This window comes from Ruditapes philippinarum, unplaced genomic scaffold (genome assembly GCF_026571515.1).
Source record: "Ruditapes philippinarum isolate M1 unplaced genomic scaffold, ASM2657151v2 ctg6816_1_1_1_1, whole genome shotgun sequence".
Classification (NCBI taxonomy): Eukaryota; Metazoa; Mollusca; class Bivalvia; order Venerida; family Veneridae; genus Ruditapes; species Ruditapes philippinarum.
The window spans coordinates 36,973-50,712 of record NW_026856801.1 but is presented as its reverse complement, the minus strand read 5'-3'; the positions used below and the strand labels follow the sequence as shown (position 1 = coordinate 50,712).

At 33.6% G+C, this 13,740-nt stretch overlaps 1 protein-coding gene across 1 annotated transcript in view; it reads right to left on the bottom strand.

Annotated features, from left to right (window-relative positions):
* Positions 1-1,038: 1,038 nt before the first annotated feature.
* The window catches only part of LOC132747739 (uncharacterized), a 28,024-nt gene continuing 15,322 nt past the window's right edge, over positions 1,039-13,740 (bottom strand). Inside the window, exons 5-14 of the mRNA XM_060737232.1 lie at positions 13,159-13,342; positions 12,572-12,686; positions 11,481-12,140; positions 10,176-10,625; positions 7,032-7,274; positions 4,259-4,341; positions 3,674-3,730; positions 1,935-2,102; positions 1,485-1,664; positions 1,039-1,068 (exon numbers count right to left, since the gene is read on the bottom strand). Coding sequence (XP_060593215.1) covers positions 1,039-1,068; positions 1,485-1,664; positions 1,935-2,102; positions 3,674-3,730; positions 4,259-4,341; positions 7,032-7,274; positions 10,176-10,625; positions 11,481-12,140; positions 12,572-12,686; positions 13,159-13,342 — 2,170 coding nt within the window. The remainder of the gene's footprint in view (positions 1,069-1,484; positions 1,665-1,934; positions 2,103-3,673; positions 3,731-4,258; positions 4,342-7,031; positions 7,275-10,175; positions 10,626-11,480; positions 12,141-12,571; positions 12,687-13,158; positions 13,343-13,740) is intronic.

The window sequence follows — 13,740 nt, the reverse complement described above, 5'->3', positions numbered from 1 at the left end:
TACAGCCAAAGGACTGGTCGTTTAAGCTTACAGCCAAAGAACTGCTCATTTAAGCTTCCAGCCAAAGGACTGCTTGTTTATGCTTACAGCCAAAGGACTGCTCGTTTAAGTTTCCAGCCAAAGGACTGCTTGTTTATGCTTACAAGCCAAAGGACTGCTCGTTTAAGTTTTCCAGCCAAAGGACTGCTTGTTATGCTTACAGCCAAAGGACTGGTCGTTTAAGTTTTCCAGCCAAAGAACTGCTTGTTTAAGCTTACAGCCAAAGGACTGGTCTTTTAGCTTACAGCCAAAGGACTGCTCATTTAAGCTTCCAGCCAAAGGACTGCTGGTTTTTATGTCTTACAGCCAAAGGGACTGCTCGTTTAAGTTTCCAGCCAAAGGACTGCTTGTTTATGCTTACAGCCAAAGACTGCTCGTTTAAGTTTCCAGCCAAAGACTGCTCCTTTAACTTCCAGCCCAAAGGATGCTTGTTTAAGCTTACAGCCAAAGGACCTGGTCATTTAAGCTTACAGCCAAAGGACTGCTCGTTTATGCTTACAGCCAAAGGATGCTCATTTAAGCTTCCAGCCAAAGGACTGCTCGTTTTAGCTTACAGCCAAGCGACTGCTCATTTAAGCTTCCAGCCAAAGACTGCTTGTTTAAACTTACAGCCAAATGACTGCTTGTTTAAGCTTACAGCCAAAGGACTGCCTCGTTTAAGCTTACAGCCAAAGAACTGCTCATTAAAGCTTACAGCCAAATGACTGCTCGTTTAAGCTTACAGCCAAAGGACTGCTCGTTTAAGCTTACAGCCAAAGGACTGCTCATTTTATGCTTTCCACCAAAGACTGCTCGTTTAAGCTTCCAGCCAAAGGACTGCTCGTTTAAGCTTACAGCCAAAGGACTGTTCGTTTAAGCTTACGGCCAAAGGACTGCTAGTTTAAGCTTAAAGCCAAAGGACTGCTTGTTTAAGCTTACAGCCAAAGGACTGCTAGTTTAAGCTTACAGCCGAAGGACTGCTCGTTTAAGCATACAGCCAAAGGACTGTATGTTAAAGCTTCAGTTTCTTAACCATAACTTATCACATTTCTTAAAACACATGAATACTGAGACATTCAGTTAATAAAGAATAGTTCCAAAAAAAGAAAAATGTTAATTAATTCTTTAAAAATCTGAAAAAAAAATTTTTTTCATCATTTTACAAAAAAATTTCAAGTAAGTACTGACGAGTAGCAAACAGTGCAGTTCATGATTGGACGGCTAATAATCCGGCTGATCTAGGTCTGCACTAGTGGCATGGGGAAATTCAGTCACCGCCAGCTGGCGAAGGGTCAAAAAGCAGGACAAAGACATGATATAGTAAACAATGTAAAAGTTAATAACTAAAAACGCTCGATATTATTTAAAGTATATGTTACTTTATCACATTTGATATATGCTAAGAAAAAGCTTTAGTGAGAAAATTTATTTAAAAAAACCTTTCTGCTTTAATTATTAAAACATACCTTATACATTTGGTGGATAAAGTCCCACTCCGCCCCTATCTGACAATCTTCCTCTATCTTACATCCTGCCAGAGCACGTAAATATACCTGTTGTAATGATGCTGTAACTGGAGGATTTACCATCAACATGTGTAACAGAATATTGTATGACCGGTTACGTAGAGTCTCGTCCTCTGTTTTCTAGAATAAAGACTTTTTTCATTAATAATGAATTTCATAAATTTTTCTTAGTTAACATTATACAATGTGTTTTTATAAAACTCTCTATGAAGGAAAGATAACTTTTCACATTCTTACTAACATATCTACTGTTAGGCTTCACATAGCACCCTTGTGGTTTAATTAACAAAGTCTTGTGCTTTGAATTGTCGAACTGTCCTCTTTTAAATATGATTAGAGTTAATTTCAAAAAGTACATGCTTCTTCCATGAAAGTAACCAAATGACATACCAGAAGAACATTTCTCATTATCTGACTGATGCTATCTGACTGGGGATAATACTTGAACGTGACCTGTGACTCTAAATATTCTAGTGCTTCAAACGTAAAACCATCCTCTAGTGTGGCCATGAATATTTCTGTGGTTGTAGTCGGCATCATAACCAAGTCGGGTACATCCTGATTGAAAATATTAAGTATTTAAGTATCAATTAAAATGATTTAACTATGCTACCTACCTACAAGTATAGAGTCACTCTCTGCAAAGTATAAACAGTACCTATCATTACTGGCTGCTTAATCAGATTATTTTAACATTGAAATCCACTTCCACTAACAATGAACAGTTACTGATTTAAAGCAGGGCAAGTCATTTACACAAGCAATGGGATTTTTGTTGAATTATACAACATTTAAACGTCATATGGGAGATTTTTCAGCTTTACTGGTGGAGGAAGACCCTAGGTGTCCCTTGGTGCATTATTTCAGGAACAAGCATGTTATTAAGTAGAACCACTGACATTTCCTAATCTAGCTTGATACTCTCGCATGTAAGAATGCAATAACCCTGGCAGGATTTAATCGCACAGCAGTGGGACTTAAACCACTCTGCCACAGACCCCCCTGAGTCACAGACACCCCTGAGGAAGTAAAGAATAGATAAAAATTTAAACCATTACCCTAGTCAATTTATATTATGTGCTAGTTCTTTATGCACATTGAATTTGGACCTGTATAAATTAAAAGTTTATGGTTTTGAATATAGAATGCTAACACTGAGCACAAAGCAATACTTGTGGAAACAGTCTGGCCATGTTTGATTTGCTATATAATGGGTGCAAATGTACTGTCTCTATGCCACAAGATATGAGTGTCATAATATAAGTACTGACAATATTTCATGAATTCAATTTCATAATGTTTTTGTTTCATATGAACTTTAAATAACATTTGCACCCATTAAAAGAAACTCCACTGAGGTCCAAAAGCATAAAAACATAAAATTTGAAAATCTTACATAGATCAGCTGGGGCACTTAAAACAGAAAACATATGCGTAATAAATTCAAGAAACAAAAATTTAAAAATCATATATTTGTACTATTCTTAGCCGGATTTGAGTTAAAAGCATAGCAATGTTTTTCAATTTTGGGTCATTTATCACAATTAGAATAATTATTCTGGAAACACCGAATGTGCGAATATCTGAAATTTTGCAAACACATGAACATTTATGTATATAGTGCTATAAATGACTTCAATTTTATATACATAAAACTATACACTTTTTTTCTGATAATAATTTAATAAAAGTTATTGCATACTAATATCAAATGGTAAAAGAGAACATGTTTGCTGTACAGTTATAGCTTTTGTAAATTGTCTACACAAACATGAGCTTTTTTTTATAATAAACATTGTACTAATATTTACATTTCTCAATCAGATAGTTAAGGTAGTCTTACTGTAATGCTTTCTCACCAAAAAAATCTAACATAGGTCAATATCGTAGCAAATCGGTTATTTCCGGAACGTTATATTTTCAAAATCTTGGGCATTACATTATTTACAATCACTCATCCTTTATCCCTTTGTACTAAATTCCTGTTATGAATGGTTAAAAATTATTGAATACCAAAGATTGTGAAAAATAACATTCTGAAGATGAAAGATTAATGATTTATGATACTGGCCGATGTAGGAATTGTTTTGGCAGGAAAGCATTACAGTAAGACTACCTTAAATATATACCTCAGTTTCTCTTAAATTCACTATCAAAGAAGGGGGACACCAGTCAGTGAAGCCCATCTGAAAAAAAAACAATCATTACACACAATCATAAAAAAAATATCAAAAGCTACAATAGCTACATATAGTACAGATAAACATGGAAGCAAGGTTTAAAACACTGCTTTTTAGCCAACAATCCTGTTGAGAATTCTGCTTTATAATTCTTAAGACACATTTCCAAAACTATTTAAGAGTCCCATTTAATAGACTTACTCCAGAATTAAGAATATTTGGGGTTTACCCAGCTAATCTGTAGGTACAAACAAACTTTTTACAGTTAAAGCGAAACAGTGGATGACTTATCCATTGTGATGGGTAGTCAACCATGAAGCTATAGCGGTAAAAGTTAGTTTGTACCTACATATTAACTGGGAAAAACCCACATTTGCCGATTTCCGGATAACGTCTATTGGCAGAGAATACATTTTATCAGCTGGAATTTCATGAAGTTACATGGTAGATACATGTTGCACATCGTTGTATATTGTAATAATATAATCACAGAGTGTTTATAAACTGAAAAGCAATACAAACAGAACTACTAACCTTTTTTCTCTTGATGTGAGCCAGCACATATTCTAGCTCTGCATCTTCAGATTTTCTCTTCCTCCCATTCTCATACTTCCTATCTGTAAAATAAAGATAGTACACATTTAAATAATCTACTGACTAAAATATACATCTCCTTGCTTGTTTTCAACATCACGCCATACATGCCATTACAAGCTAAAACTAGCTAAAACATTTTTTCAGTTGTCTTGAATGAATGAAAATTGTTCTGGTATTCTAGTCTTGGCAGATTGTAGCTGTGCTTTTTTATTAACCGTCTTGGCAGATAGTAGCTGTGTATTTTATTATCTTCGTCTTGGCAGATAGTAGCTGTGTTTTTTATTATCTTCGTCTTGGCAGATAGTAGCTGTGTTTTTTATTATCTTCGTCTTGGCAGATAGTAGCTGTGTTTTTTATTATATTCGTCTTGGCAGATAGAAGCTGTGTTTTTTATTATCTTTGTCTTGGCAGATAGTAGCTGTGTTTTTTATAATCTTCATCTTGGCAGATAGTAGCTGTGTTTTTTATTATCTTCGTCTTGGCAGATAGTAGCTGTGTTTTTTATTATCTTCGTCTTGGCAGATAGTAGCTGTGTTTTTTATTATCTTCGTCTTGGCAGATAGTAGCTGTGTTTTTTATTATCTTCGTCTTGGCAGATAGTAGCTGTGTTTTTTATTATCTTCGTCTTGGCAGATAGTAGCTGTGTTTTTTATTCATAAATAAATAGTAAAAAAGGTGCTTAAGAACCTTTTTATATTGTGCTCATTAATCTAATAGGGCTGCTTCATTTTTTTCTTATTTTTTTCTCAGAAAAAAAGAAAAACAACAAAAAACTAGAAATGTGTCCATAGGACACGGGTGCCCCCACCGCGACACTGTTCTGTCAATCTTTTTACTAAGTCAAGGGAAATAACTCTACAAATACTGGATAAATCCACAAGGGAAACCCCAGGTGCAAATCTAAAATATGCTGAGCAACCTGCCCATAAGGTTTATTGACTATGTCAAATCCTTTTTGAGAAACTTGCGACACAAGTTGAAAATTGCAAAAATTTTCTAAGTGAAGGGCAATAACTCTAAAAATACTAAATAAATCCAGACAAAAATACCTGGTGCACAACTGCACATGCTGATCAATATACCTGTAAAGTTACATGACTCTAGGTCAAATACTTTTTGAGTTATGTGCGACACATGTTGAAAATTGCCAAATTTTACTAAGTGAAGGGCAATAACTCTGAAAATACTAAAAATATCCTGACGAAAATACCCAGGTGCAAAACTATACATGCTGATCAACATTCCTGTAAAGTTTCATGACTCTAGGTCAAATACTTTGAGTAATATGCGACACAAGTTGAAAATTGCAAAATTTTACTAAGTCAAGGGCAATAACTCTAATAATACTAAAAATATGCACACGAAAATACCCAGGTGCACAACTACACATGCTGATCAACATTCCTGTAAAGTTTCATGACTCTAGGTCAAATACTTTTTGAGTTACATGCGACACAAGTTGAAAATTGCAAAATTTTACTAATTCAAGGGCAATAACTCTGAAAATACTAAAAAATATCCAGACGAAAATACCCAGGTGCACAACTACACATGCTGATCAACATTCCTGTAAAGTTTCATGACTGTAGGTCAAATACTTTTTGAGTTACATGCGACACAAGTTGAAAATTGCAAAATTTTACTAAGTCAAGGGCAATAACTCTGAAAATACTAAAAATATCTAGACGAAAATACCCAGGTGCACAACTACACATGCTGATCAACATTCCTGTAGTTTCATGACTGTAGGTCAAATACTTTTTGAGTTACGTGCGACACAAAAGTGAACGGACGGACGGACGGACGGAAGGACGGACGGACGGACAGACGGACGGACGGACAGACCAGGGTAAATATAAATGCCCGCCACTAACGTGGGGGCACAAAAACGAGCAATTAAGTGATGCATACTTAAATGTACTTCATCACAATTTTTAAAAACAAGAGCCACCGCCGGGCGGGGGCAACGCTCGACTTTTTACTTTCTCTAAAAGCAAACAAAGAAATGTTTGAACAAAATCTTAACGTTTCCGTTTTATAAAATTAATCATTCTGTCTTGTCACATTAGTTTTGTCTATATATTTTTTATATACAAGTATACTAATTTATATATATATAAATAGAGACACGCAATTCTATAAATAGAAAATTCTATAAATAGAAACACACAATGCTATAAATAGAAAATTCTATAAATAGATACACGCGGTGGAGTCACGTGGTGAAGTCACTTTTTTTTTTTCAAAAAAAAAAAAGTCGAGCTAAAAATGACCTGCTACCTATACTGGACACTCAATCTCATTAAATTCACATCATTTTTTGCTCCATTACTCTTTGCTACTAAGGGTAGAGGAGTGACAGTTAGGATATGATTTTAATGAGATAGACTGAACACTGTAACTATCCTGAATAGAATCATTCTAGTTATGTCATAAAAAGACTTTCTATGTTCAAACGGATAAAGAAGGAACAAAATTTGAGCCGCGTCATGACAAAACCAATATAATGGCTTTGCGACCAGCATGTCTGCGCAGTCTGATCAGGATCCATGCTGTACGCTTACAAACCCTATAACAAGTAGAGAAACTGATAGCGAACAGCATGGATCCTGATCAGACTGCGCGGATGCGCAGGCTGGTCTGGATCCATATTGGTCAGAAGCCATTATGTTGGTTTTGTCATGACGCGGCTCATTTACTGTACCTTTACCTTTGTTTTCACTGTGATCTGATGATGTTCTCTGAATGCCTGAAGTTGCTATGGGATTTTCAGATGTTGATTGTTGCCCAGTCACCACTGATTTCTTCTTTGATGGGGATAACAGAATTGTAGTTAAACCATGAATACTAGGTGAAGAGTCTGGACTCCCAACTAATGAAATGTCTTTATTCTTTGCAGGTGATGACCTAGTGATTCTTTTCTTTTCCGATGGACCGATAATTGGAGTGCCGTCTAGAAATGAATATGTATTGTATCAAATATTAATTCAAGAATACTGACATAACACTGCCTACTGAAACACAGTGTATTTAAGTGAAATACATAACTTTTCAATAGTGATTAAAAGATGATCGAGAATAATCGAAAATTTATCGTTTACAGGACAGGGAGATGATGATCGAATACAAGTTTAATAATCGATTATCGGTAATTTATTTTCCTGCTGTTACTTAAGTGACTGTATTATAACAACACTCTAAATTAAAGCCAGCTTTGGTCTTCACTATAATGTCTCATTAAAATGAATATGAAAGCATACTGGTGACTACAGTGAACATGGAGTTAATAGTTGACAATGAGACATTCTAGTTTAAAGATATACTTTACTCAAATTTGACATTAGAAAATATTTAGAATTGCTACACAGTCTCTATGTTAATATAAAATAAACATGTTTTGACTTCACACAAAGAAGATATGTTACGTATAAAATTATTCTACACACTATAGGTGGTCACAATATGAATATATAGTGTCATTAAAAAAACCTGGCAGTTTTGTTAAGAAAGGACCAAATTTACTTGTCCCTGTAATAGGGAACACAGCTTCGGAAGTTCCCATTCATAGTTTATTCATTCTTTTATTCGAATTAAAACATAATAATTTCATAGATTGTAATACATTTATTTGATTAAATATTAAACAGAAGGATGAGCATAGTATATCTTTAAAAAACTAGTTTATTTCAGTTGATAAAATGGTAGTTATTAATGGAATTCTTATAAACATTAAAGCATGATATGTACATGTACATATTTACTTTGGTACTGTAAATGCTTTGATTATATAATCCATGATTGATCAAAAATGGTTATGCGATTATTTTCGATGATCCATTATGATTTTTGTCCAATTAAGAAACCCTACTTTCCTTCACTAGGTTATAATCTATACCCTGAAGACTTTATGTAATTATTCAGCCCCTGTTATGTCTTTCGGAGCCATCACTTTTGCAAACATTTTCAAAGAAAATCCCCACCTCATAGTTACATCTCTTTGTCAGAATGGACACTCACTATTGTCTTTCAACCTTATGAAAATGTGATTTCGTGGTGTGACATAAACATGTGGGTTTGAGCACTTGATTTAGGGAAATAATTGACATTTAGGGTACATGAGCAGTTGAAATTACATAATGCTGGTATATGTTTCTACTACAGGCATAACTTGGTCTCTTTTCCCTACCTTGAATCAGACATGGGGCGATTACTTGACAATTGTAATCGATTAAATTATGATTATTTGTCAAAACGCTTGATTAAATTAAATTACCGAATACTCCATTTTGACATTGTAATTGATTAAATTACTGATTACTGACAGGAGTAATTTACATTTATGATTACTGTTTACATGTACATAAGTTAAGAAATGCAATGGTTCAACACTATCGTTTTATTGAACATTTCAATACAACAAATGTACAAAAAAATAATCCAGCTTAGTTTTACAGTAATTAATTCAGTCTACATATGTACATGTGTTGCCTCCTGTTTACTAAGCTATATTCTCATATTACATTTAATGTTCATTAGTTTTTCAAATGTATTTGGTTTCAGGAGGCACCTCGTAGGAGTAACAATACCAAAATGTAACAGAAAATATAACCATATCTCAATTTTGTCAGTAATTGCAGCTTATACTTGCTCTTTACTGAACCTGAAAAGTCTTCTCAATAAGTGATAATATACCTATCCAGGCCATTGTTATAATTTCACAGCTAAATTTAAGTGGTATAATTGTGACAATCATTTATGTATTGGGTCAATCTGTCAGTGATCTTTTCATCATCACCTTATTAAAACACAGGTGTCATCAAATCTGACCTGTGTGACTGCATTTAATTCAGCTACATTGTACACTACCTAAGACAATTAGTAGGCATTGACACTGGTACTTTTTTAACCTTTATATGTATGTTTGTTCAGCAATTTTTTTTAGCTTAAAATGTATTGTAATCATACATGTAATCATTGTGATTACTGATTAATTGGTCATGAATATTGAACTTTTCGAAAAATATAACATTTTGGCTGAGATAGACATCGTCTATTATACCATATATATGTATCAATGTTGGGGCCTCATCCAAATTTAGGAAATAAATATGGAATCTATAGAAGCCAAAAGGTGCCACCTTTGTGAATAAGCTACAGTATTCTTTATGAGTAGAAATGATAAATAAGCAGGGAGTTTCATTTTGACCAAATAGCTGGGCAAAATCTACTTTAACAAGTTATGAGTCACTTAATTTCTTTCTGGTCACTAAACCCAATATATGGAATTGTTCAACTATAGAAGTTAAGAACTTTTTGTGTCAGAATTTCAAATATCACATGCCTACTTATGGTAACATTTTTTTACATTTATTTCTATGTGTTACTCATATACCTGCCCATTTAAAAGAATTCAAGAGATTCGAGCTTCTTTCTACATAATGAAAATCCTGATATATGTACATGTATATGAAAATGTTTTTTTCTTTGTTCCTATATATCACTGTCAATGTTTCATAATTGAAGTCAAAATTGCATATAAATAGAAGATATTGAATAAGAGTAAGTTCAAAACTGAATTTATTTAACAAGTTGAATATAATTATATTATGTGAGCCTCTGAACTTGCACAAATTTAAAATTCTATTTATCATATGTCAAAATTAAAAACTGTTTAAAGTGAAAAAGAGTAATTTTTCATTCACACCATATAACACTAACATTTAGCACGTCTTAAGGCTATGTTTATATAACGTAAATGAAGTCACGCCAAAATATATATGCAAGGCCGTGCAATACCATTTTTATGAATTCGCAAAAGCAGCACAGGTATGTGATAAATTAACATAACAAATACCTGTTTCCAAATCTGTAGATTTCCGTTTCCTATCCCCTTTACCATCTGGTTTTTGTTTTCTGACAGACTGGTTCTCTCTGGTTCCATTATGTTGTTGGCTTGCTTTAACAACCTTGTTCTTGCATTCCTTGTTCTTACTAAACTCTACTTTCTTTGTATTTTCTTTCAGTTCTTTCCCTTTAACTTGCATATCTGTCACTTTGTTTCCAGACTGGGTAACCTGTTTTGATCCTATGCTAACAGAATGGTTTACAGGTTCTACCACATCACTTGAACATTCAACATTTTTACTATCAGATCCCTCTTTCCTTTCTACAGTTTTATCACAACTAATACTAGAAATTTTATCACATGTTGGTTGACTTAGAACGTCAGATGTTTCTAACTTCAAGCTTTTACATGCTACAGGAGAACCCTGTCTAGAAACCTGTTTGAAGAACTGGGTTATACCTGAAATATTCAATCTATCTTATAATAGCTGTTTTTCTATGACATATCTTACATAGGTAAAACAAGCAAATTCATTGAACTGATATCTTATTACTATGTACCTTAGAGCATAAATCTTATATTCAAATGCTGTGCTCCTATGAAGCACTGTTCATTGCCGTGCCCTTATATCACTCTTTAAAGCAGCACGCCTCCAGATTTATGCTTATTTTCATGGAAATTTTGAAAATGTATTTAAACGTGTAATATTGTGAAGTAACCAAAAGGAAGCAATTTTCACATTATCAATTGCACTTACAAACAACGTAAATTACCAAAAGGTGGTCAAAATATGCATAAATAGCCTTTACTGCGTTAGTAACGCAGTAGAAATATAGTTGTAAATACTGAAAAATCAGTCATTAATCGCACATAATATGTAAAATATTACTTGAATCTTAAAACTTTTTACTTTTCCTTACATGTAAGTACATTTTTCTCAAGTTTGATTTTATTGAAATATTTTGACTCATCTGGAGGTAGCTTTAATGACATTTTAATGTTTATACCTATAATACTTTTAGATAAATATTACGACAGATGGACATGCCAGATAGACAACACCAAATCTACATCCTCTGGCTTTGATAGGGGATAATAAAATCCATTAGGTAACTGAATGATATGATTTACTGCCTCATATACAGGGATACATACAATGATAGTTCACCAACTTTCAAACAATATCATAAGGCCTACATTTATAATAGTGGAAATTATGTGATTGTAAATAGCAATACAACTAACCTTTTCTATGTATTATTACTTTTTATAACAATTTATTGTACTATTATTAAAACAACAAGAGTAACTTACTTGGTGTTTTAGACAGTGTCTTACTTTTAGTAAGTGTTTTAGCAGGTGTACTAGTTCTAATAGGCTGTTCTACCATGCTGTCCAGCAAGTTTCGTTTTACTGTTGAACTACTTGCTGCACTAGTAGAAGTTTTGACCACGTTGTCTTTGGATTTATTGAGCACATTGTCTTTCGGTTGATCATTTTCAACAGGCTCTTCCTTAATTTCATCTGGCTTTGACATTGTCCTTCTTCTAGGCATTAAACTTTTCCAAGCTGGAGATTTTTTCACAACATTTCTTTTTGATTTCCTCACTTCGAGGTCATCATCTAGTACTGAATTTTTTGTGCTATCTTTCTCAGTAATGCCAGCGTTAATGTTAACATCAGAGTCTTCGGAACTGTCAGTCAGATCAATTACTTCCACATTATCATGATCACCAACACTTTGATCACCTACATGTTTTGTTTTATTTAATGAACTTGACTGTTCCTCTATCACTATCAAATCTGTTATGTCATCTACTAGTTTTGATACTGGTCTACTTGTTGACTTTGACCTTTTAGACATCTCTGTGTGTGATGGAAACTTTTCTGTAGATGAACTAGGTGTTATTGCCCTTTCTTTGCATGGAGTGTTCATGCTGTTTGAGGAAGAAGGTGACTGGGGTATAGGTGAGTCTGAAATTTAAAATGAAATATCTCAGTCATGGTGTCTAATAATAATTCATTCTCAATTCCACTAAGTTACATTTATATGATTTGTTTATTATATACTTATAAATGAAATATTGAGAAATATTGATGAAATAAAATGTGTATTTTTATTTTCTATATTTTCACTGCAATGAAGCATATTTTCTGTATTTTTACTGTAGATAAACATGTTTTCTGTATTTTCACTGGTGTCTTGTCGGTGACACTGGCAAGATTTGAATCCGTAGTGACAAGGGGCTAGTGGTTTAAAGTCAACAACCTTATCCACTGGACCAAAGACACCCCTCAATTTCAGTATTTCAATATTGAGATTCCTCTTACTTTCAATGGACTGTCGAGAATTCAAAGGTGGGTAAATCTATTGCACAAATTTAGCAGGTTAATGTTAAAGATACCTTGGTTAGTTAATGTACCTAGATTCTGTGATGACATCAGGAAAGACTCTTCACTTAGTGGTTCCTCTATCCTGTTAACTTGTACCAGGTAGTCCATAGGGTCTGGCTGGGGATCCTACAGTTGAATATAAAAGTTTTCTTTAAATTTTTAAAATGATTTACTTTTCACACTCAATGTACTTAGATGTTTTAAATAAAAAGTCACATAATGCTGTAATGAAAATCAAAATCTTCTCCCAAGTAATCAAGGAAGAATCATGTTTGTAAATGGACAGCAATGTAATTTATTTTTGACAGTATTTTACTTTTTCAAGTCATGCTCAACCCTTATAAATAAATGACTCTGGATTCTGTTTACTGCAAACAAAATGGTATCTCTGCAATATCAAAATTGAAAAGATAATATGGTATAATCATTTTGACACATTCCAACAGTTCTATTTCTTTCATTTCATAAGATTCCTCAATTGCTAGTTGAGACAGTTTACCACACATTTTGCCCTTATTAACCAGTAATTGAGATAGTCCAAACCTCATGAAGAAATACCCTGTATCATAAAGTGAATATATACATCAACTATACTTACTTTTATCAGAAAATCTCCTATAAACTCTGGTTTGATACACAAAACTCCATAGTCGATAAGATGTATAAAAGACTTTGCATTGTGTTCGCTAACAAATATATAGCCTAGAGTGTCAGCAACTTTAGCAGGGTTCCTCACAGGAATTCTCAACTGTAGCACATCAGCCCCACCAGACACTAACAAACTGTATAAAATAGAAAGAAATATTTTAATTTACTTTACACACACAGCCACAAGACAAAACTAATGATAGTAATAATTCATTTTTTTTTTAAATTTCTGTGGTTTATTTGGATAATTTCACATGAAAACCAGAAAATAGGTATTAACCCTTAACCTGCTGAATTTCTTAAACAGACTTTTCATATTTCCATTTTGGAACAGTCCATTATCAATTTTAGGTATATCAAGGTGAGTATTTGAAGTTGGCCAGCCAACAGTATAGAGCCTGGTCAGACTGCATAGATGTGCTGGCTGGCCTGGCTCTATACTGGTGGCAAAGACTGATCACTTTCGCATTCAGCAGGGTGAAGGTTAAAGATAAAGTAATAGCCTCTAGATGGTGTGACTTTCCTGAAATTG